The sequence below is a fragment of the Sinohyriopsis cumingii genome, chromosome 17 (assembly GCF_028554795.1).
Source record: "Sinohyriopsis cumingii isolate HCF-2022 chromosome 17, ASM2855479v2, whole genome shotgun sequence".
In the NCBI taxonomy this organism is placed as follows: Eukaryota; Metazoa; Mollusca; class Bivalvia; order Unionida; family Unionidae; genus Sinohyriopsis; species Sinohyriopsis cumingii.
The window spans coordinates 88,180,216-88,205,602 of record NC_142977.1 but is presented as its reverse complement, the minus strand read 5'-3'; the positions used below and the strand labels follow the sequence as shown (position 1 = coordinate 88,205,602).

General features: G+C 39.4%; 1 protein-coding gene across 6 annotated transcripts in view; it reads left to right on the top strand.

The window, feature by feature from the left end:
- Positions 1 to 25,387, top strand: part of LOC149779385 (polypeptide N-acetylgalactosaminyltransferase 13-like) — a 165,948-nt gene that overhangs the window by 42,376 nt on the left and 98,185 nt on the right. For 4 of the 6 annotated variants that reach the window (XM_089940030.1, XM_089940027.1, XM_089940025.1 and 1 more), the window contains one exon: positions 20,723 to 20,791. The exons of the other annotated variants lie outside the window; for them this stretch is intronic. In XM_089940030.1, coding sequence (XP_089796156.1) covers positions 20,723 to 20,791 — 69 coding nt within the window. The remainder of the gene's footprint in view (positions 1 to 20,722; positions 20,792 to 25,387) is intronic. 6 annotated transcript variants of the gene reach the window in all.

Below are 25,387 nucleotides of genomic sequence, written 5' to 3'. Positions count from 1 at the left end.
TAGCTAAGATTGTGCTGATGTGCCTTTAAACACTATATGTACAGTATGTATGTACATACATTATTAAATATAGCCAGTAAAAAAAAAATATAGAAAAACTGAAGACTATCACATCACACCTAAATTATTCAGGATTGATTAATTTCTGCATGTCGTATTGTTTGTGTAAAATTCCTGTTTCTATTCCAATTGTTTTCTTTTTGTGCATGCTGATCTTTGGTTTTGTTTCAATATGATTATGTTTTGAGTAGTATAAAATGTTATTACTTGATTGTTAATGTGTTAAATGTTGTGACTTGATTTTTTAAGGTGCATACTTGTAGACTGTAAGTGGCTTGGGGGTGTGAAGAGCTTAAGAGAAACAAGATACTTTATTCTAATTAATCTTCCCACATTAAAACAAGAATTATTATTATTATTATTATTATCATTATTATTATTATTATTAATGCATTATCAGACATTTTGACTTCAGTGTAGTCAATGGTTTGCAATATATTTAAGTTTAAATGTATGTCAAAATATTTCCGCTTGGCCGCATACAACTTTGGCAGTTTCCAAGATGCAAGTCCATGTGATGTTACTGAAGGAACCCTGCATTATGAATCACAATTGTTTTTAAGTGTGAGAATATATACATATTGTTGATGGATATAGCAATATGATAATGTCCATGCTGTTGCACATTACAAAAAATAGATATCATGAAGTGTCAAGTTCATAATCAGTTATACACGAAAGAAAATGTACTGAATCAAACCACTGAATTCATTTACAAGAGAGTGAAAGAGAGATAATTCATGACTGCTAAAGACATAAATCCGATTTGTATTTTCATAATACATGTAATATTTTACCATAAAGACTAAACAATACTGTCTGTTTGATGAGGAAGTTTCATATGCAGCTGCTATTTTTAAAATAATGATCACATTCTCTTTGTAAATTGTGGTTTTCTTTGTAAAGCATGTCCTGGTAAAACATGGTTCTCTTCACAAGCATTTCTGTCAGAAATAGATGGACTGAAATTAAAGTACAATGTATGTTGGAAAGGTTATTTTAGTTATGTGCATATTAATTTATTTACAGAAACATTTTTTAAAAATATCTGAGATTCAGGTCACTACTTGGAGAGGGAGAGAGAATATTTGTTGAAGGACAGCATGTTACAGCTAAAAGTGAATTTTGTTTTCTAAATTAAGTACGAGTGGGAAAAGATGTAAAGTTAGTGCAAGAATAACAGAAAGAGTGAACAAACAGAATTTGAGAAGAATTAATGTAGGGTGCTAAACAAGTGAGTGCATGCAGTTTCAGCATCATGAAAATAGCACATAAAAACAAGAAATTTTATTGTCAGGCAAAAGTCAGCTGAAATACGATTTACTGAATCTTCATATTCTGTTGAGAGATAGGACTGCTGGTGGCCTTTTTGTTTTGAGTGTCTGCCTCAGATGCAGGAGGTCACATGTTCAAACCCCAGCCAAGTCATACCAAAGACTTTACAAAATGGTTTTAATAGCTGCCTCGCAGAGTGCTCAGTATTCACGGGTTAGTGTTAGGACTGGTTGGCCTGGTGTCAGGATAGTATGACTGAGTGGGACATTGTGCTACATGTCTGCGGCATGATGCCCCAGTGCTAGACATCACTATAAAATTGTCGCACTGTACACATCATAGCATTATGACTGTTACATTGCTAATGCTACATTAAAAATCAAAATCACACATATGCTTCTGTGTGAGAGAGACTGAGAGATTAGTCTGGAATCATCACAATTTCCCACATTAATTTTCACTGTAATAAATTTAATTCGGTATTCATCGACTATCATCAGCTAATTGTTTGGCTTTTTCCTTACAAGTCACATTTTGGTAGTAATTAAATAACAATATCATCTGGTCCAATGAAAGAATGTGCGTCATGTGATATGTCTAAAACAAGTCCTCACTGTGCAAATTAAGATCCACATTTGTTGTATGTAATAATCAGGACTACCTTTAAATGACTTCTCAGAACATTCTGAACAGTCTTTGACAAATGTTGACAGAATTCAGCATGATTCAGGTTTGTACCAACAGTGTCTATCTGATGTCAAATTTAGCTACATGTACTAAAAATCAAAACAAACCTTTAAGTAATTTCTCAACACTGGTCAACAACAGTTGACAACTTTGACAGAAAGAATTCTGGTATAGGCCTTTCAGATTTGCACAAATAATGGCTGATCTGCAATCCAGTAAGCTTCATTTGCTAAAAAAAAAAGATAGTAAAACCTTTCGATGTCAGAAATCATACTACCATATTTACCGTATGTTTTCTGACTGCAACAAATAATTACTTTTTTTGTCGTCTGAATACATATCAAATTCTTTAATTAGGTGTCCGAAAACATACATTTGAAGATAGATTTATCTCCCCCCCCCCACCCCCATGGTCTAAGGTTGACATTGCCCGGGGTGGGAGTGGGAGACAAGCGCCCCAATCCTCCAAAATGCCCCATACGGCCTGCGTCTCTTACTGCCTCTGTCAACTAAAATCCAGCTCCTGGCCTTCGCGAGTGGCTTAGATTTGAAGCCCGGCAGACCATGTTTTCTACTAACAGGAGAAGGGGTGAAGGCGGCCCACTGGCGCTTTAAAACCAGTTGCTTCGGGTAGATGGGACTCGTAAACCTTGGATGGTAGCTCATCTAGGAGAAGGAAAACTCCGATTCCAAACCTCTGCTGCCTTGTGGCTATACCCACTCATGGGAAAGGCTAAGGGAGTAAACCCTGACAGAAAATCCGGAGATGGAGTCCCTAAGGCGGTATGACATTGACTTCAACGTCATTCCGGCAACTCCTGCGACGCCGTTGGTGCCAAGCTGTATCGGCATTCGTCGTTCCCTTGGGCACACCAGCTGCGTGGAGAGGGGGGACTTGCTGCATGGGCAACAGCTGATTCTCCATACCACCCTGCCCAGGCTTCATAGCTCCACTGGAGAGGACACTCCAGCGTCGTCGTACGGCGTTGGCACAACACGAGAAGTAGCAGTTTACCGGTTCTAAGTCAAAGCTCGATTGGCATAGAGCTTGGCGCCAGGGGTTACTTCTGACGGTGGGAGAGATCATCAGGTCTCACTGGACAGCTACCGCCCGCCTCAAGCTGGGCAGCCCCCAGTCAGTAAGGTGCTGCCCGCCATGGCCTGCCTGCTTCACTGGGTGCGTGGAGCTTAGAGAACCATCTCGACAAGTGGGCCACAAAACTCTGCACCAGGAAAGACTAAAAGAAGAAATAAAAAGACTCCAACTCTTCGTTTTGCAACCTGGAACATCAGGACCATGTGTCCTGGATTGACCACTGACCTACAGCAGATCGACGATGCACGGAAGACTGCCGTCATTGACAGAGAACTCTCCCGACTGAACATCGACATTGCCTGCCTCCAGGAGACCCGACTGGCTGACAGCGGCACCATCAGGGAAGCCAATTACACATTCTTTTGGCAGGGGAAGCCCTTGGATGAACCTAGGCAGCATGGTGTAGGCTTTGCCGTCAAGAACACGCTAATCGCCTTCATTGAACCTCCATCATCGGGTACTGAGAGAATCCTTGCCCTCCGGCTGTCAACATCCTTAGGCCCGGTCAACATCTTCAGTGTGTACGCTCCAACCCTCTACTCCACCTACGAGGAGAAAGACAAGTTTTATGAGGCTCTGGATCAGGCAATATCCAGTATCCCCAACAATGAAAGCCTGTACTTACTAGGAGACTTCAATGCTAGAGTGGGAGCTGACCATGAGGCCTGGTCCACCTGTCTCGGCTTTTACGGAAGGGGCAAGATCAACGAGAATGGTCAGCGACTGCTGGAGATGTGCTGCTCCCACAGCCTATGTGTGACAAACACTTTCTTCAAATGCAAGGAGATCCACCAGGTGTCGTGGAGACAACCACGTTCACGCCACTGGCACCAGCTAGACCTCGTCATCACCAGGCGTGCAGAACTGGCCAGTGTCCTCGTTACCCGCAGCTACCACAGTGCCGATTGTGACACGGACCATTCCCTCGTGGCCAGCAAGGTGCGAATATTACCCAAGAAGCTGCACCACGCCAAGAAGAAGGGTCACCCACGTATCAACACCTGCTGTGCAAGCAACCCAGAGAAAACACAGCAGTTCATCAGCAAACTGAAGGAAGCCCTCACCAAAGTGACACCTGATGACACCATTGATTCCAAGTGGTCCCATATCCGTGACTCTGTGTACAATTCAGCCATCACAGCTTACGGGAAGAGGGAGCGAAAAAATGTCGACTGGTATGAGGCAAACTGGGAGGAGATGGAGCCCGTGACTGAGGCAAAGAGGAAAGCCCTCCTGGCATACAAGGCTGCACCTAGCCCCAGAACACTACAAGCCCTCAGGATTGCAAGGAATAACGCCCAGAAGACCGCCCGCCGCTGTGCCAACACCTACTGGCTGAACCTTTGCAACAGTATACAGACAGCTGCTGACACTGGGGATACAAGAGGAATGTATGAGGGTATCAAACAAGCGACAGGCCCCCCCAGCTACAAGACCGCCCCCCCCTCAAGTCCAAGATGGGCGAAGTCATCACAGACCAGGGGAAACAACTGCAGCGATGGGTTGAGCACTATCTCGAGCTATATGCAACCCAAAACAATGTCACTGGAACTGCCCTGGACGCCATTCCAGACCTGCCTGTCATGGAGGAGCTAGACACACAGCCCACCCTGTAAGAGCTCGGAAAAGCCATCGATTGCCTTGCCTGTGGGAAGGCTCCTGGAAGCGACGGCATTCCGCCTGAAGTCCTCAAGAGCGGAAAACCAGCACTGCTTCAGCCCCTACACACACTCCTCTGCCTTTGCTGGGAACAGGGATACATCCCACAGGACATGCGTGATGCCAACATCGTCACTTTGTACAAAAACAAAGGAGACCGTAGCGACTGCAACAACTATTGGGGCATCTCCCTCCTCAGCATCGTCGGAAAGGCCTTCGCCCGTGTTGCCTTGGCACGCTTGCAGATCCTAGCCTCCCGCGTTTACCCAGAATCCCAGTGTGGATTTCGAGCCGTCAGGTCAACTGTAGACATGATCTTCTCACTACGTCACCTGCAGGAGAAGTGTCGCGAGCAGCGGATGCCCCTCTACGTTGCCTTCATAGACCTGACGAAGGCGTTTGACATGGTTAGTCAGAGTGGACTCTTCAGACTTCTGCAGAAGATCGGCTGCCCCCCACGTCTGCTTGCTGTCATTATGTCGTTCCACGAGAACATGCACAGCACAGTGTGCTTCAGTGGTGCAACATCTGAAGCATTCCCAGTCGTTAGCGGAGTCAAACAAGTCTGTGTCCTTGCACCGACGCTCTTTGCCATTTTCTTCTCCATGCTTCTCCAGTATGCATTCAAGGACTGCAGCGAGGGAGTGTACATTCATACCAGGGCTGACGGCAAGCTGTTCAACATCGCCCGTCTCCGTGCTAAGACTAAAGTCACAGAGGTACTCATCCGTGAATTGCTCTTTGCCGACGATGCAGCCTTGACATCACACACAGAAGATGGACTTCAGCAGCTGGTATGCTACCTCTCCCATGCATGTAAGGAATTTGGACTGACCATCAGTTTGAAGAAAACAAATGTCATGGCACAGGACACAGACTCCCCTCCCTCTGTCTCCATCGATGGGTACAATTTGGAAGTTGTCGAGAACTTCACATACCTCGGGTCTAACATCTCCAGCTCACTCTCCATTGATTCTGAGGTGGGCGGCAGGATTGCCAAGGCAGCAGCAGTGATGGCCAGACTTAACCAGAGGGTCTGGAACAACCCCAACCTCACAAAGAAGACCAAACTGCGTGTCTACCAAGCGTGCGTGCTCAGCTCACTTCTCTACAGCAGCGAAACATGGACCACCTATGCAAGACACGAGAGGAAACTCAACAGCTTCCACCTGAGATGTCTGCGGTGCATTCTGCACATCCAGTGGCAGGACAAAGTACCCAACACAGAGGTTCTAGAACGCGCCAACATGAACAGCATGTTCTCCATACTCAGCGAGAGGCGCCTTCGCTGGCTCGGCCATGTCAAGAGAATGGACCCAGGTCGCATTCCCAAGGACCTGTTATATGGGGAGTTAGCAGAAGGTGCACGACCAACTGGACGACCACATCTGCGCTACAAAGATGTTTGCAAGAAGGATATGAAGACAGCAAACATCAATGTCAACGACTGGGAGAGCTGTGCAAACAACCGTTCCAGCTGGCGTCTAGCTGTCAGGCAGGGAGTTCAAAACGCAGAGGAAAAGAGAAGAATAAAGCAAGCTGAAAAGAGAGCTAAAAAGAAGGATAAGCAAAAGCGTACTTTGGAGCTATGCCATCGTCTCTCGTAGACGGACAGATGCAAAGAGCAAGAGCAAGAGTATCTCCCCCCCCCCCCCGATGTCTGTAATGATGTTACTGTTAGCTCACATGACGACGTGCTGCCATGAAGTAAAACAAGTATTTTATCAAGCACCACGGAAAGGATAATGAATGAAAATCAGGCATTACTTGCCTGTTTTGTCTATGTGATACATGTCCATCCACCAGAAAACACAGCCATACATGTACAGTGTGACCCCGCTATAACGCACTCCATTATAACGCAAATTCGGATATAACATGGTCATGGCATGGCTCCCAAAATTTCATATACATGTATTTTTCTTGTGCACCAAAAAAAATCTTAAAAAGTACGGAAAAAAAACCATAAAAAGCTGCCTATCATTTTGGGATAGAGATCGCATATGAATAAAAAGTGCAAAACGATCGTGGCTTGGCTCCTGAAATTTTATATGTATTTTTCTCGTACACGAAAAAGTACTTTTTCTTTCTTCTTAAAAGTAAGAAGAAAAAAAAACATAAAAAGTTTATTCTAGGATCGTGTAGGTCTTCGCCAATGTCGCAAACTTGGATTGTTTTTCCTTATTGGCTGCAAAACATACCATGTGGCTTGTTTTATTTGTTGGCAACATTGTTGGCTGTTTAAACAACCATTGGTTTGGAGTGCAGAAATTCAGAGGCCCCATGAAAGGAAGCCACATACTGGATATAAAATGCACTGAAATTTGTCTATTGTTACATACACAAATTCTTTGTCTATACTGACAGTGCATTGTTATATCATAATCCGCTTATCCTGATGTCTAGCATGAGTTCTGTATGTTGTGAAATATCCGCTTATTTGTTGTTGACATTTCTGGTAACAGAGATCAACTGGATGAGGCATTCTGTCGTAATCTGTCTTTCATTGGATTTTCGGCCGCTCGCTAGTAATTAATATATTTACAAAGACTGGCATTTGTGTGTGGATGGTAAGTAAAATTCCTCTTCTTTTCACTCCGAATTAAATCCTTCAGAACACTCACGTTTTCTGTAATAATTCATGTCATCAGAACACCTGCATCTCTATCGTCCATTGACCCTTTGTTAATTTTCAGATGCATGCGTAAAAGGCAGCATCACGCTGCTACCACAAATGTATAAAAAAAAATATTTAAAAAAAATCTTATTGGTTTATTCAGCAGGCATGGAGGGACAGTATCTAGAATAGTCTAAATGACGGCCAATTCCTTTTAAAAATGTATCCAGATAAAACAGTTTGCTGAAATTTCAAAGGAAACAGATTACCTTTGAAGCACCGACTGTTATGAAAACGTACTCAGCAAATGGAAAAAATCCCCGTCTCAATCATGCAGTACAATTATTTGATGTTGCTGCCACAATAAGAAATGGGCATTTGTTTCGTTCTCCAAAGCTGTTCTTTAGCGGCGACTTCAAAAGCGCATGCACCTTCATCAAAGAAAGCCGACTACAATCTTTCAATAACAGCAAAGAAGTTTTCAAAGGAAGTCAGTACCAGACTTAAATAAAAGTGATGGAATCTGATGGATTTTTGCATTTTCCAATTCCAACGTGACTGGAACACTTTAACTGTGCTGTGAAAGTTTACTTTTTGTAGGGAAAAAGTTTATGCCAACGGTGGCTTAAAATGCAAACTAACTTTTACCGACTTCGAACATACTACAAAGTAAATGTGCTTCGTCATTCGTTATGTGATTGTGCTGTTTTTCCACTGAATTCAGACCAATATGACCTGTTAAAAAATTAATGAATATTTTAAAGCTGTGTATGCATATTTTCGATGGAATCACTTGTATTGTGGATTCAGTTATATGATGAGGTTCGCAGGTGAGTACACTGCGTTGATACTCTGATCATGCTATACATTAGACATTTATATATGAACAGTATTCACGTATATGTACCAATTCATGGTTCTCTAAATAAAGTAAACTATTATATGATGTCTTCTCTCTTTTCACTACAGGTGTATTTCTCATTTAATATGCATTAATTCAAGATAGCAACTGTGCCGACGAAGCACGTATTTTACCACCTGCATTTATTACCCCCCCCTTTTTTTTTTTGGGAGGGAGGGTATATTTTCTTATGCTAACTGACTTGGTTGCATATAACACGGTTCGGTTCATAACACGGTCGGATTCTATGGCTCCCAACTACCGTGTTATAGCGGGGTCCCACTGTATTAGAGCCACGATTGTGTGCGTATTTTCCAAAAGAACTGCCATATTACTATATAATCTTGCAATCCAGTTTAACCCTCTGCTAATCGGTGATCATTAAAATCTACATTACCAACGCGTGCAAGCTTAACTTCTGTGTAATTAAGATATTAATGCAAACTAAATAAAAAGATTTTGGAATTATAATTGTTAAGATATTTATGACAGAAACATTAGTATCGAGAGTAGAAATACCGGTACATGTATGATGGCTAATCTTAGAGCACCAAAGGTGAGAGGCTCCATATGGGGTGAGTGTTGTATGCACGCATAGGAAGGGTAAAAATAACAGGCAAGTTGCAATATACGAGTCGGTGTGTTTAATATGTTGGTATTTTAAAAAAAAAATAAAGGTGGTCTATTTGTTGTGGTTCTCTCTTTTTTTTTCTCCACACCTAGTCGAGGGTAGTTTCTAAATGAGTAGAGCTTGCTGACTCGAAACATTGACTGCTCAAAGATTGTTTTGATGTACCGGCATGTCGGAGATTTCAAGGTGTCTAGGTGATAATTGTTCATAATAAAACTTGTGGGATTTCTTTGACATGTGTATTCGGAAATAAAATGCAGCCATCTGGATTTCATTAAAAGAGCACACGATGTACCGAACATTTAGCACCCACAATCAATATTTATCGTCTACAAAGAGGTTTACTACCAATAGAACAATAACTATGTTTAAACCTTGGTATATAATGCCTCAGGGATAAGGGGTTTGTTTTGTTGCACAATGCCAATGAATTTTACTAATCCGTACCGACTCACCGATGTATTGTTTAATGATATAAAGCAGGGGTCATGGTTTCTAATCAAAGCCATAACTGTCACACCTGTTTGAAGTGGTTTCGTGTGTAATAATGTCTACACTGACAACCAATCATATTTTTGTTGGCCAATCAAGCTATTAAAATATAAAGTATAAATACCCACCACTGTCAAAAAAGTTTATATACTGGATAGCTGTCGTTGTGAAACATAATATTGTTAGTACTGTAATAATTTTGATGGATAAGTTTATCATATATTATGCAACAAGCAAGGAGGCACTGCCTAATTCGTGGAGGGACTCTCCCTTGCCGAAATCGTCTCCAAAGAGGCCAGTAGGCTGTCCACAGAAGCGACCTCGAATTAATGATTCTGAGGATGCATCACAAAACGTACCGCCTATGAATTAAGCTGCTCTAGATGACGAGTCTGATTATCTTGAACCTGAGAGTGCTCCACCCGGTTCTGTACGTGGTCACTATAAACATTATACATTAAAGCAAAAGCAAAATGTCTGAGAATTAGACCTACAGCAGAAAAATTCAAGATTCCGAAATCCACGGTGAGTACCTGGATGAAAATTGACTTTTCTGCCGATCTGAACTTGAACGGACATTTGCCTAAGTGTGGACGACCCATTTCATATGGACAAGCTATGGATGATAAGATAGCTGAATGGGTGCTCACTCAACGTGACTTACAAATTCCAGTCAGTGTTGAGGGAATATGTATATATACCAAGGAGCTTGTCTCAACAGAATTTCTGGAGAGCAAATTCCATGCAGGTTGTTCATGGGGAGAGAGTTTCATGAAAAGACATGACTTTGTGCTCAGAAGCAGGACCTCTCTTGCCCAGTGTTTACCAAAGGATTTTGGAAGAAAAGATTGCTTTGTTCCACAAGTTTGTGATGGATAGACGTGAGGAGGACGAGTTTGACAATAAGTTTATTATTAACATGGACGAGACACCGATGTACTTTGATCTTGTGCCAGGGAAAACGGTGGAAAAAGAAGGAACAAAAAGCGTTCTGATTCGTACAACTGGCACGGAGAAGAGACACATTACTGTTGTTTTAGCCATTGCAGGTTCTGGCGACATATTACCGCCAATGATTAATTTCAAGGGAAAGAGACAGCTAGATCTAAAGGCTCCAAAAGGTGGATTATCACAGTTCAAGAGAAAGCATGGATGGACGAAACGTTAATGCTGCGATGGATTGAAGAAATTTATTTGCCAATCACCAGAACAGAGCGATCACTATTAGTTATGGACTTGTTCCGGGCTCACATCACTGATGACGTGAAGAAACAGTTGCGGCGCGGAAACGTTGTGCCAGCAATAATACCTGGAGGCTTGACATCCAAATTGCAACCTCTTGATGTGAGCATCAATAAACCTGTTAAGAGCTACCTCCACCGCAGCTGGACGGAATACATCAGGGATGCTATGAATGCATTAATATCATCTAATTAAAGCAGCAACGGACGGATCAAGACAGCCAGCAAACAGACTGTATTGGACTGGGTTGTAAATGCCATGGACACATCGAAGGAAAAGCGCACAATGATAATTAAATCTTTCAAGGTGTGCGGCATCAGTGTCAATCTGAGCGGAAGTGAAAACGCGCTGATCAGAAATGACAAACAATTAAATAATATGGATGATGATAGTGATACAGAATTTGAGGGCTTTTCGCCCGAGGACTTACAAAAGGCTATGAACAAGCTACTTGATATTGAATAATATATTTAAATATATTACAGCATTAAATCATATTTCTTTTCATTCTTTGATATTGCTGCTTATTGTGTATGGCTTAATATAACAATGTTTATCTATCTATCTGCATACACACATACATAAATATATACATACGATTAAAAAATTTAAATTATATTAGTTCATGGAAGTTCATGATCACAATAAGTAATTATCTACCAAATGAAGCGAATTTTGTATCAGTGAAATTAACGGTAAACACGCTGTGAATTTTACAACAAAACGAAGCAGCAGATCTTCTTAGATTTTGTCCGAAAACATAAATTGTAGAAAAAATTATAGCAGAGCAATGTCCGAAAACTTAAAAGGCATTTAAATATTATATTTTCCAAAAAAAAACGGTGTCCGAAAACACGGTAACCCATATTTCATGTCCAACTGCTCTGGGATTTGACTCTGAGGTTGTTCTCCACCAGTTAAATTATCTCAGGTCCACTATTATTATGAATAATTATAATGTATTATCTTTTGTGAACAATTTTAATATTTGGGGCTTAAAATGTAAAAGCAGATGGTGACAGTGGCATATTAAGGGTGACAATAAAGACCCAAAGAGGTATTGGTACTAAAGCTGTACTGATTAATCAGCTATACTCATAATCGGGCCGATTTTTAGAACAATCAGTATCGGCAGAAATAATCGGTGCCATGTAAACAAATTTTCAAAATATAAATTCAATCATACCATTCATCTTGACATGGCTTGAATTTTAAATCATAATTAAATATTTGAAATTAAGGAATAAACATTTGATTTAGGGGTTATTGAAAGACAATATATTATTAAAAGTAAATAATTTTTAACACACTTGCTGTAAACTACCGCTGATTGTCAACACACAACAAATTATCAGTACCATTCATGCACTCATCGCAATCACAGCAGCCAACCAGCCAATGAGGCCTCGTGTGGCTGTTGAACTTCCAGCATACACATTAGCAGATAGCTAGGCAGATTAGATTGCTAGCGAAATCTCCAACTACTACGAAACTATGACTCACTATAGTTAATCTGTTCTTTAGCCAGTCCTGCAATGCTGCTAATCAACAAATAGCGGTCGCACGCTGAAGCAGCTGAATGCTGACATACAAATATTATGCAGCATTGATATTGCCAGCGACATTACCCCTGGATAGCCCAGCTGCTGAGTTGCTTTAGCTCGCGACTCGCAGCGTGGTGCGTGCATCCATCCAACCATGTGGACAGCTTAGTAGTAACTTGATTTAAAATATTCTTTCAAGAGCGCGAATTGATTGGATTATTAATATTGACTAGTGATTGTACACTATTAAATATAGTACCTAGCCTTTGCATAAAGTCAAACTCGAAACACTCAAGTTTAGTCTGGAATTACTTCAAAGTAAATGCAGTTGCCGAGTCCAAAGCAAATTTCCCACTTTGCACAGCATGCATTTCCAGAGGTGGAAACAATTCTAAAAACTAAATGCATCAAATCTTGTCCAACACTTGCCCTGCAAGCACATCGTTGAACATGGCCTGTTTCTGGCAGATAAAAAAGAAAAGGACGCTGCGCAGTTAACCTCAGCAGCTGCAGCAACTCCTCGTACTCTGACTTTTGACGCCATGCTGGACCGGAAGCAGCGATTTGTATTTGACCACCTGAGAGCTATTAGTTGGCACAAAGCTATTGCAGGGTAAGGGCAGTAGATGTGCAACCATTTTCTGTTGTTGAAGACATTGGATTTCGACATCTGATGGCCAAGGCAGAATCGCGCTATCAAATTCCAAGTCAGAAGTACTTTTCCACATCTTTGATACCTAACATGCATAAGGTGATAGAAAGCAAGGTGCGTGATTTAGTTTGTCAGGTCTGACCTTAGTGTGACCTCTGATGCATGGTCAGACTCATCCATCGGCATAGCCTTGTTGAGTCTTACGGCACACTGGCTGACGGAAGACTTTCAGCGGAAACAGGTGATTTTAGCAGCAACGCCTCTCGATGAACCACACAAAGGAGATTATATGGTGAATAAACTGGAAAAATTATGCAAGGAATACAACATTCCCAAAACTCATATCCATGTTCTTCTATGTGACAGAGGTGCAATCATGGTAAAAACTATGCATCTGGCTGAAATTGACAGCATCAGCTGTTTTGCACACATGCTGCAGCTTGTCAGTGATGGCATTCTGTTTGGCTATCTTGCGATCTATAGTCAGCAAGTTCCTGCACTCCATCCTGGCACAACAGCAGCGCAAAGAGCTGCAGGAAAAATTTGGTGTTGCCCATAAGAAACTCGTCCAGGATGTCCAGACACACTGGAATTCTACATACAATATGTTGCTATCATTATACGAACAAAAACCAGTCTTGAGGGCTTGCTCTACACTCTATGACCTGCCTAGCCTAACAGCCCAACAGTGGGTCTTGACTAACAATATTGTGGACACGTTAGGCCCATTCGCGGAGATTACCAAGGAAGTAAGTGATAGCCAAACATCAGTATCCATCATTCTTCCTATGCTGAAAATGCTTCGAATGTTACTGCCTCGAGAGCATGAAGCAAGTCAAGATATTCAGACAATGTGCCATGATATGTTGATGTCACTGAACAAATGCTTTGCTGACGTTGCCAGCAACAAGAAGCTTGTCTTGGCCACCATCTTGGTTCCACGATTCAAACATCGCCTATTCAGCAAAGAATTACTTGTGACCAGATCCAAAGAATGGCTTAGAGCAGAATGCATCATAGTTGCATCAGCTGATGAGCAGGAGGAACCCCCAACCAAAAAAAGAACAACTGAAACTGAAACAAACGCCACAGGACCATCAACGTCGCATCTCTGGGATTTGTTTTCTGTGGCTGTGATGAACCTGTCCGTACCATCAATGAAACAACCCACATGGATGACACCGTAGATGCTATGCTTGAATTGTATCTGGCCAGCCCTCTGTTGCCATGAGAAGAAGACATATACGGCTGGTGGAACGCTCACAGGTTTCAGTTCCCCTACTTGCCAAATTAACTAGATGCTCTTTGTCTGCACTAGCTTCAAGCGTTGTGAGCGAACAGCTGTTTAGTGGTGCAGGCCATATTTTTTCGGATCATTGTAGATTGTTACTTGGAGGAAAGGGAGAAATGTTACTGTTGCTTAAATACAATCTACCTCAACTAGGCTTTCAGTATTAGCTGCAGCCAGCATATAGTGACGTCTAACTTTAGTTTTAAAGCATGCGTATTATTAATTTTAATTATTATTGGGCTATTGTTATTAACATTTTCTTAGTCATTTATTGAAATCTAGTAATGGCGACCTGCATCATTGGACGTAAATTAAAAGACTAGCTTAATACATTTTGATTCATTTATATCTTGAATTGGCAAACCATAAGTTTTATCAGTGTTAGTTTTAAAGTTTTTCAAGTTTTATGTTTGTGTGATTGCTGTTTTCTATAAATAGCAATGTACTTCTTATCCGGTTTCTGTTTGTTTTTGTACAGAAGTTCAAATTCACTTGCCTCATAAACAGCCTTGTTATAACTCACACAGCAAAATACCTGCTTGCATTACACTAATAGGTTTATGTTTCTGAACCAGTCATTATTATACAACAAATAATAATTAATTAATCGGTATCAGCAATTTTAATAATCAGCTATATGTGGTATCAGCATAATCGGCAAAAAGTTACATCGGTACAGCTTTAATTGGTACCCCATGACCTCTGGTGCCTGTGGTTTTGGCACCCCAAGACCTCTGGTGCCTGTGGCAGTTAAACTGTCTGCTCACCCAACCCCAGGTTCCGGTTAGTACACTACAGTATGATCATGAATGGTTGCTCTTACATTCTGGTCACGTAATTGGGAGACCTTTGATTGTTATGTTGGCATAGTACACTATAGCATAGGGACCAGTTATTATTGCTCCAGATACATGTCCTATTCTGGCTTTTATGATGCATCAATAAATACAGTTATTTCAAATTCAGAAAAATTAAATTAGGAATTTTGCACCTGATACTTTTTCCAATGCATGATACCTTGTCACATACCTGATGCTTTTGCAGTGCTGGTAGGAATCTGCAGTTTTCATCTTTGTCAGCATAAACATCAGCATTAGGTTTTGTGTTTAGTTCATTTTCTCTGACACTGTTGTAGGTACCTTCATGAAATCGAATGGTACATGTACAGTTACTGCTTTGCACAATCCATTGATTACATCAGATTTTTTAACAGTATAACAAATGTATGGATGTATTCATCTTGGAGGGTGCCACTCACTATGATCAATAGAAGGTACATATAGTGTTGCCATTGTCCATCAGTCACACCATGGTTAAGTTTGCATTTAGGTCAGTTTTCTCAATCATTATGAGTTGCAGCAAAATACGGCTTTGTAGGTGGAAGTGTTACAGTGAGTGCCACACATCATGTCAACCAAAAGGTGATCATTGATCTAAACTTAAATGCCTTAATTTTGGTTTTCTCAGGCAATATCAGCCCATGAGTGATGCATCTTGTTACTTAACTGTATCTTGGTGAGTACAACATCATGTTACTAAAAGTAGGTCATGGTGACCTATATTTCATGCTTCAGAGAATTTGGTTCAGTTTGCATTTAGTTTCTCAGGGAATGGCAGCCCCCAAGTTATGTATCATGGTGAGTGCAACACTTTCTTATCAGAAGTTGATCACAGACCTAAATTTATGTTTTAAATGACCTGGGCTATGTTGTTTACGGTCAGTTTCTCATGTACATTTGACTGTATCATTGTTCCATAAATGGGAGGTATTGTGGCAGGGCTTTTCATGCTGCATAAACACATTTCTCATTTCATTTAACAATCTCTGTTTGATTGACATTATTGTATGTACAGCCGTGAAACTTGATTGTCTTATTCATCTTGGAAGGTGGTAAGTACAGGCAAAAGTTCCATAGGTCACATTAACCTTTACATGTTCTAGTAATTAATTTAACTGTTTTGTATTTAGCTCGATCTCTACTAATAGTGTTACTCTAAAGTAATGAAACTTGATAGGTTGATTCATTATGGACGGTCCTATTCACTGGATGCAAAAATAGGTCACAGGGTCCTTTCTTGCTCCAGTAACCGCCATATGTTCGTTGGCTCAGTTTTTCATCACTGTTGTATGTATGATCCTTAAACATGATGGATAATTCATCTTGGAGGGTGTGTGTGTGTGTGTATTTTTAATGTAGCTTTAACAATTTTTCAGTCATATCGCTATGATGTCTTCAGCGTGACAGTTTATAGTGATGTCTAGCACTGGGGCATCATGCTGCAGACATGTAGCATGATTGTCCCACCCAGTCACATTATCCTGATAACAGGTTGACCAGTCCTAACACTAACTTCTTAATGCTGAGTGCCAAGCGAGGCAGCTGTTTGTACCATTTTTGTAAGTCTTTGGTATGACTTGGCCAGGGATCGAACCCATGAAATCCCATTTCCGAGGAAGATGCTTTAACCACTAGGCCACTGGAGCGGTCCATCTTGGAGGGCACTTACCACTGCAAGGATTAAGCTCTGGTGGTCATAGACCATGGTCTTGTGTCTGGCATCAGTTAATTTTTATTGCTACTCCTCCTAAAATGGATAGTCATATCAGCATTGAGATCTTTTCACTACTAGGCTTATCGTTTATTGTCTGGTTGGTTCTAAATGATGATGGTGCCATTTTAAAATCCAATATGGCTGCCATCATGGCTAGCTGTTAAATCTTATTGCTACTCCTTAATGGATGGTCATATCAACCTTGGGGTTTCACTGTTAGACTTCTTATAATTTCTAGTTGATTCTAAATGAAAATGGTACCAATATAACTGCTAATCTGGCCAACATGGCATCCCTCTTGAAAATCTTATTGTCTCTACTGATTATGAACAGATGGTTATACTGTCATGGGGTTTTCACTAAAAGGCTTTTTATATCTAGTTCGACATAAATGAAAATGGTGCTCATTAGTCATGCCCTTAGACTCTAATATGACTGCCTAGGTGGCCATCTTGGAAATCTTGTTATAATTAGTCATCCTGAATAGATGCTCATATCGACATGAGATTTCAGTAAAAACTTGATTTGAACTCTAGTTGGTTCTCATTAAAATTAGTGCTTGTCTGACATCTAATTTGGCCTATGTTGCAGCCATCTTGAAAATCTTGTCAGCATTCCTCCTGAATGGATCGTCATATCAACATGGGGTTTTCACTGAAATACTTATTCTGATCTAGTGGGTCCTCAATGAGTATAGTACCTTTCATGTCCATTATGACAACCACAGTGGCCAGCTTGAAAATCTTGTTAAGGCTTTTCCCCCAGAATGGATGGTCGTATTGACATAACACTAAAAAGCTTACTATTATGTCTAGTTGGCCCAAAATGAAAATAGTGCCAATCAGATGATTAATATGGTCTTCATGGCATCCATTTTGAAAATCTTATTAACTCAGCTGCTTTTGAAAAGATGGTCATATCAGGATGGGGTTTTCACCAAAAGGCTCCATATGCAGTCTAGTTGGTCATAAATGAAAATGGAACCCATCAGTCATGCGCTCAGAATAGATGCATTATCAACTTGATATTCAATCAAAATGGTGCCAAATCTGACTGCCAGCATGGCCACCAAATACATGTATTGTTATCAATACCTATAACTGGATGGCATTTGCTACCTGTCTGGTTGGTTCTATGAAAATCATGTCCATCTGACTACATGTGCAGTATGGCCAGTATGATGACCATCATGAAATTCTTCTTATGGCTAAATTTCCTTAATGGATGGCCATAACAGCATTGGGGGGGGGGGGTTGTCACTGAAAGACTTATGGGATGTCTAGTTGGTCTTTTTGTAAATGAAAATGAGAAAGGTGCCAATCAGGTATGTTGGAGTTCCTCAACAGTATCTTCTGTGCTTTTTGTACTCACTAGTTAAAAAGAAGAAATTGAATAATTTGGGATTCCTATGGAATACTTTTTGGCCACTTGCATGTGTCTCAACTTCTGTTGGATTGTACCACAGTGAAATATGACATTGTTTTCACAGTGTTCTTGTTCATCTCGTCTACCAAATAAACTCAATTATAAGTCTGGTCCAACTGCAGAATGCACAGAACCAGATTTGCCGTTGTGGGATGGGCCGGCAGATCCATGTTCATGTTGTTGAAGTTTGTTAAGAGTAATCAGTTTATGAGATCAACATAGATGCTGATCTGCTGGTTAATTATGTGATGTCAGATCAGGTTCTGTGTTGTTTGCAAGTGAACTGGTAAGGAAATGTATATGGTAATTTTTCATGCACCACAAACCCATTAAAAAAGTCATAATTAGTTTCTGTTTTAGTTTTTAATAGACTATTTAAAATAAAACATTTAAGAATTTCTTAATATTGAGCTGAAAATTGCAATTGATAAAAAAAAAAGTATATGAAAAATTATAGACCTTACAGTAGAAGCTTTATTATCTATATAAATCAAAGTATGCCTCGATAACTGATGTTTTGCCATACTGCTATTATTGTTAGAAACTCTGTTACTGTTAAATTTATAATTAAGTTGATTGAAATATTTCAGATAGTTAGAAGATACAGTGGGCGCATTGCAGCCTTCTTTTTTAGTCACATTTTACTAAGATCATAAATAAAAATTATCAAATGTTTCTTGAGCTTTTTTTTTTCTTCAGAAAAAGACATTTTTTCCTTTGATTTCCAAAATAGCATAATTTGGATTGTACTCTACATGAACTCATTGTTATAACAGGACATTGCTTTCATTTGAGTCAAATAAGTTTTGTTGGTATTATTTGGGGTTTGTTTTCCCTTGATTGTTGCCAGTGTTATGTTTGACATTTTCATTTCATGATAGATGTTATCAATAATTCCATTCCAGGTTCTGTCAAAAATGTTCCTGTCCCAGTTCATGTTTCCGTATGGACTAGGGAGTCCAGAAATTCATAATACTTGGCAGTCACTTTATAACAACCTCATAGTTTTTACTTGGTAATCAAATAACAAATAAATTGTGCTTATTCAGCATTCCCTTACTGTAAGGCCCTTCATTATAGCATGGTTGCTTTCATATGGCAACTGTGATCAAGGTAACCATTTTATTGTCACTATGCAAAATTGTACATGTATTTATGACATATTATTAGGTAGTTTTGCTATGAGGCAGTTTACACTATACTTCTCATGGATAGTGTTATAATGAGGGAATACTGTATAATGTGCTTTAATATAAGGCTGTTTTACAATAAGTGAAATGTGCTATGACTTCCATGGACAGCATTTATAATAATAGGAGGGTACTGTCATGTACTTCATTATAAGGCAGTCTCACTATAAAGTGATATATACACTTTGTCTTCCACGGATAGCATTCTAATGAAGTATAACTGTATCATGTATTTCATTTTAATGTGAACTCACTATAAGGTGGTATCCTCTGGTTTCCTAGGATAACATTATAATAAAATACTGTATCTTCATTAAATAAGGCAAACATTATCAAATTTAAACACATATTTATAATCTGACCTGTCAGACTTTTAAAACATGCATATGGAATTAAAAATAACCATTTTAGTGGTGTTTCCAATTCAAGAGCACCATACTTGTATCAGGAATGTCAGAGAGAATAAAACAGTATTGCTGGGTGGTGTAGTTAGAAACCTAAAGGTTGGATACATAGGTACTCACTTGTAAGTGGAGTCAAACTGTAAAGAACAAAGATCCTGATCTGCTGTAGTATAATACATGAGCAGATCAGGTCTGTGTTGTTTGTTCCAATGATTACTTCTAACAAACTGCACAAACCTAGATCTTGACTTGTAAACAAATATATATGCAGTATTGGTATGTATATCAAGGTGGATTAAAGTAGCTGTCTTTTTTTCTCACACGTTTAAAGTGACTGAAATCTATACATTTTATTTGACTCACAGGAATTTGTTGTTTCACAAAGTTTCAGTGATATTGTTTAACACATTAATGAGTTTGAAGCTGATTAATTTTCATGGAATTTTTCAATTGCTTCAGACTGTACATGTAATTTGGGTTTTCCAAATATATACAAATAGTCAAACAGAGGTGGAAAACAACAAATATAAATACATTGGCAGCAACCATGGGCTGTTTATTTTAATAAAGATATGATTTTACCTCAGACTGATTGCTTTAATTTATGTTTTTTTTTTTAACGAGAGATTTGGTAGTGATGCACATATATTAAAATAGCTACTATCAATAGAAACAGACAATGGCTTAACTATTCAGACTTACCCCACCTGATGAACACTTGTCTGCCTCAGTATCAATACAGCAAGCATGGCTTTTGCAACAAATATGTGAAAGCCTCTGTTGTACGGAATTCAAAGATATTGTGTGAATTTCAGCAAGAAATATAAGAATATAAATACACATTGCATCTTTGTATTATTTAAATGGAAAATTGACATTTTTTCCCACCAGTTGCTCACTTCCAGATCTTGATAATATGACAATTAATGTTCATGTTTATGATTACATGCCCTTTGTTGACTTGTATATTTGTTTACTCTAATTGTCAAACAACAATTTTCAGGGAAGGATCATTTGAAGCCCCTGAAACGTTTACCTCCTTCTCCTAAACCAAATCACCCAAATAGAGAAGGTAATAATTGTTCCTTTGTTTTGTCAATTATTCCTATATGTACTGTCTTATATGGCTTAGTTCAGCAGGCAGAGAACCAGAGAGATCATCTTGGCATTTTTTAACAGTTTTCAGAAAACTGTCACTTGATTCACCAACATGTAGCACAAATTCTTTTTTGAAACTCAAATTTGTTAACTTGATGAGCACAAATTTTTAATTCAGCACCCTATCCAGTGGTCAGTTTGTTTTATTTTTTACAGTCCAGTTTCTAGTTGGCACATCCTGTTTCAGTACTTGGTGTTAGGTTGTCTATAGTTGACATATCTCAGTCCAGTGCTTGGTGTTAGGTTCAATCTCTAGTCACATCCTGTTCCAGTACTTGGTGTTAGATTCAGTCTCTAGTTGTCACATCCTGTTCCAGTACTTGGTGTTAGGTTCAGTCTCTAGTCACATCCTGTTCCAGTACTTGGTGTTAGATTCAATCTCTAGTTGTCATGTCCTGTTCCAGTACTTGGTGTTAGGTTGGTGGCACATCCTGATCCAGTGCTTGGTGTTAGGCACAGTCTCTTGTTGGCATATCTTGTTCAGTTATTGGTGTTAAGTTCAGTCTCTAGATGGCACATCCTGTTTCAGTACTTGGTGTTAGGTTGTTACAGTTGGCACATCCTGATCCAATACTTGGTGTTAGGTGCAGTCTCTTGTTGGAATATCTTGTTCAGTACTTGGTGTTAGGTTCAGTCTCACATCCTGGTCCAGTACTTAGTGTTAAGTTCAGTCTTTTGTTGGCACATCCTGTTCCAGTACTTGGTGTTAGGTTGTTGGCACATCCTGATCCAGTGTGTTGTGTTTGGTGCAGTCTCTAGTTGGCATGTCTTGTTCAGTACTTGGTGTTAGGTTCAGTCTCTAGTTGGCATATCCTGTTCCAGTACTTGGTGTTAGGTTGTTATAGTTGCCACATCCTGATCCAGAACTTGGTGTTAGGTGCAGTCTCTTGTTGGCATATCTTGTTCATTACTTGGTGTTAGGTGCAGTCTCTTGTTGGCATATCCTGTACCAGTACTTGATGTTAGATTCAATCACTAGTTGTCACATCCTGTTCCAGTACTTGGTGTTATGTTGTTATAGTTGGCACATCCTGTTCCAGTACTTGGTGTTAGGTTCGGTCTCTAGTTAGCATATCCTGTTCCTGTGCTTGGTATTAGGTTCAGTCTTTAGTTAGCATGTCCAATTCCTGTGCTTGGTGTTAGGTTCAGTCTCTAGTTAGCATACCCTGTTCCTGTGCTTGGTGTTAGGTTCAGTCTCTAGTTAGCATATCCTGTTCCTGTGCTTGGTGTTAGTTCAGTCTCTAGTTAGCATATCTTGTTCCTGTGCTTGGTGTTGGGTTCCATCTTTTGTTAGCATATCTTGTTCCTGTGCTTGGTGTTAGGTTCGGTCTCTAGTTAGCATATCATGTTCCTGTGCTTGGTATTAGGTTCAGTCTCTAGTTAGCATATCCTGTTCTTATGCTTGGTGTTAGGTTCGGTCTCTAGTTAGCATATCCTGCTCCTGTGCTTGGTTCAGTTACTAAGCTTGCTTTTCAAAGAGATAGGAAAGAGATGGGCACATTTTCTGCAATTATCAGCCTCTGCAAGGGTTTCTTTAAGGGGAGATCGAAACCATTTTAATTTCATAAAGTATGGACAATTTTTTTCCACTTTGCAAATAGTATCCCTGTTTTCTTGTGCTTCTCAACATTTTGTACAGAATTAACATTCTAAAATGCTAGAAATGAAGTTATGATTTAAAGTTTTTGATTGCTTCGCTTACCTGTCAAGCATTAAAGTTTCTGGGGATTTATTGTATAGTTGTATAGTATCTGTTAAAAAATGTGAAAAAATAAGCAGTGATATTTAATGTTTAGTACAAGTAGGCATTTTTCAGTTCTATTTGCTTTTTCTGCAAGAAAAGTCTTGGAGATTATAAAAGCAGTGATCCTGACCTTGAGGTTAAGTTTCAACACAGCCAATCAGAAATTAACTTTCAAAGTAAAGGAAAGCTTTGATTGATTGTTTGACACAACCTCTGGCTTAATTATCAGAAGTTTGCTGATCTCCAAGTCAGTTATTTATGGCCATTCTAAGTCCTATAATTCAGTACATATTATTTCTACAGGAATTATTTGATAAATTTCACAAAAGGGCTGAAGCAAGCTTTTTTTGCATGGCACAAAAATTATTGGCCAAAATGTGTTCATGTTTATCATAACTTTATTGACATGACAGACGTGTTACCAGCAGAACATATGCAGATGAGTAGGTGAGACAGGCTCAAAATTTAGCATCCAGCTTTATTTACCAATATGCAAACTCAGAATATGGCATCATGTAGCTTTGGTAACTCTGGAATGTATGCAGCTTATGTTTTACATGTATGCGTGCGTGTATACAAATATACCCCAGTTAATGTCATTGATGCGTGCATTCAAAGTATGACCTATGATGAAAATACATGTAGTGGAGGAAATATTTCCATAATAATTAATATACATATATATAATACACACTGATCTAGAACTGCTAGTATGCTACCAGTGGTGTATACTTAATGTCAGTGTTTAGCTTCACATTCACACATAACCACCAGTCAACACTCACGGAGTGGCTGCTGATGTTGCGTGCCACCCTTGTATTCATTGTATCACTGCATAACCGAGTAGCCAGAGTTTTGCCTATTAGGTAACGGATGAGTATTGGTTGCCAGACCATGTAATATTCACTGTACCATTACAGTCAAGGATGACAGCCATCATATACAGCAAACCCTCCAATTTGATATAATGAACACCAAAATTGGACAACAGAGAACACGTTTGCTTTAAGAGACTTATTCATTTCAGTGAATGTCTCCTTAACTGGAGATTTTTGTCGTATTTGTCTGAAATTCAAGTAGGAAACACATTTTGAAAGCTATTTCTGAATAAATCCTAAAACACCAACTTTCCAGGTGATCTTCCAAAAATATACTGCCTAGTTGTGTTAGAAACTGTTTTCTCATTGGCTATTTGGCTCATGCAGGAGCAGAAGGGTAAAAATTGGAGGGTTTTTGTTGTTGTTTTTTTTGCTTAATGGACCTATTGTCTTTGTATCAAGACCATTCTTTATTCCAAATGCCCATCTTATCCTACTTTTTGCAAAGGTTCATCTGTCTGTTTGCAGTTCATACTGGTCTGCCTTAGATATGAGACCTAAAAGTCTAAAATCCATGCACAAAATCGGATTCCGACCACAGGTGAATTTCGGGTAGAAAAAAATTCGGGTCCAAAAATGAGGTTTTTCCCTCTGTATTTTGTAGTGAACTAGAAATTCCAGATTTTTGGTATCATTGTAGAGCTACATCTGTCTACCTTTCTATAATACAAACCATTTTAGTGTATCATACATTACCTTGATGCTACAGAGTTTGGCAGTTGGGTACTACCTCCTACCACTTAAACCCATCACCAGGGGTTAATGTGTTAACAAGGAATTTTCTAATTTTTTTACAAATCGTCAGGGAATCGCAAAATTTGTAATTTATGTGCAATGTCGATGTACAAGTGATTAAATACGCAAGGAATGTTCAAATTTGGTGATGTCATCAACATGCACCCATTAACACATTAACCCCTAAAGGTTTTTGTCGTTTTCGTCTGAAATTTGAGTAGGAAACACATTTTGAAAGCTATTTCTGAATAGATCCGAAAACACCAAATCCCAGGTGATCTTTCAATAACATACTGCCTAGATGTGTTAGAAACATCATTTTTCATTGGCTATTTGGCTTGCGCATGAGCAGAAGGGTAAAAGTTGGAGTTCCTTTTTTTCCCCCAGATTTTTTGGTATCATTGTAGACTTACATCTGTCTACCTTTCTATAATACCACCCACTTTAGTGTATCATACATGACCTTGATGCTACAGAGTTCGGCAGTAGGGTACTACCTCCTGCCACTTAAACTCATCACCAGGGGTTAATGTGTTGACATTAGATTGAATGGGCCCAAAATTGTGTGTTTGGTTTTTTCTTTTTCTTTTTAATAGGGATTTGACCTGACTTTGTAAGCCAATATATACAGTGTGCTGTTATTTTAAAGTGACAACATTGTGATGCTTATCTGCATACCACATACCTAAATCAATTCATGTTTTACCACATACCCAAATCAATTCATGTTTTACCACATACCGAATCAGTTCATGTTTTACCACATACCCAAATCAGTTCATGTTTTTGTTAGATGCTAGTTTTCTTTTTGTTACCATATGTACTCACAAGTCAGATGCAACTGAAAACTGCATAGACCCAGATCTGCTGTCACATAATGCACCAGCAGATCCAGGTTTATGCAGTTTTTTGGAGTGATCACTAGAATAAACATAGACCCTGATCTGTCAGTGCATTTTGCAATGGTAAATCAGGGTCTGTGTTGTTTACAAATGGACTGTAAGCAAGTATATATGGTAGTTTTGCATGTTCATGGTACTGCATTATTTCAGTTTGCTGTTTGATGCACTGTTGAAATAGAAGTTTTGCTTGTATTTCAAGTGATTTTGTTTCACTTTATTCTTTTGTTTTATTAATTTGTTCATGTTTTTAG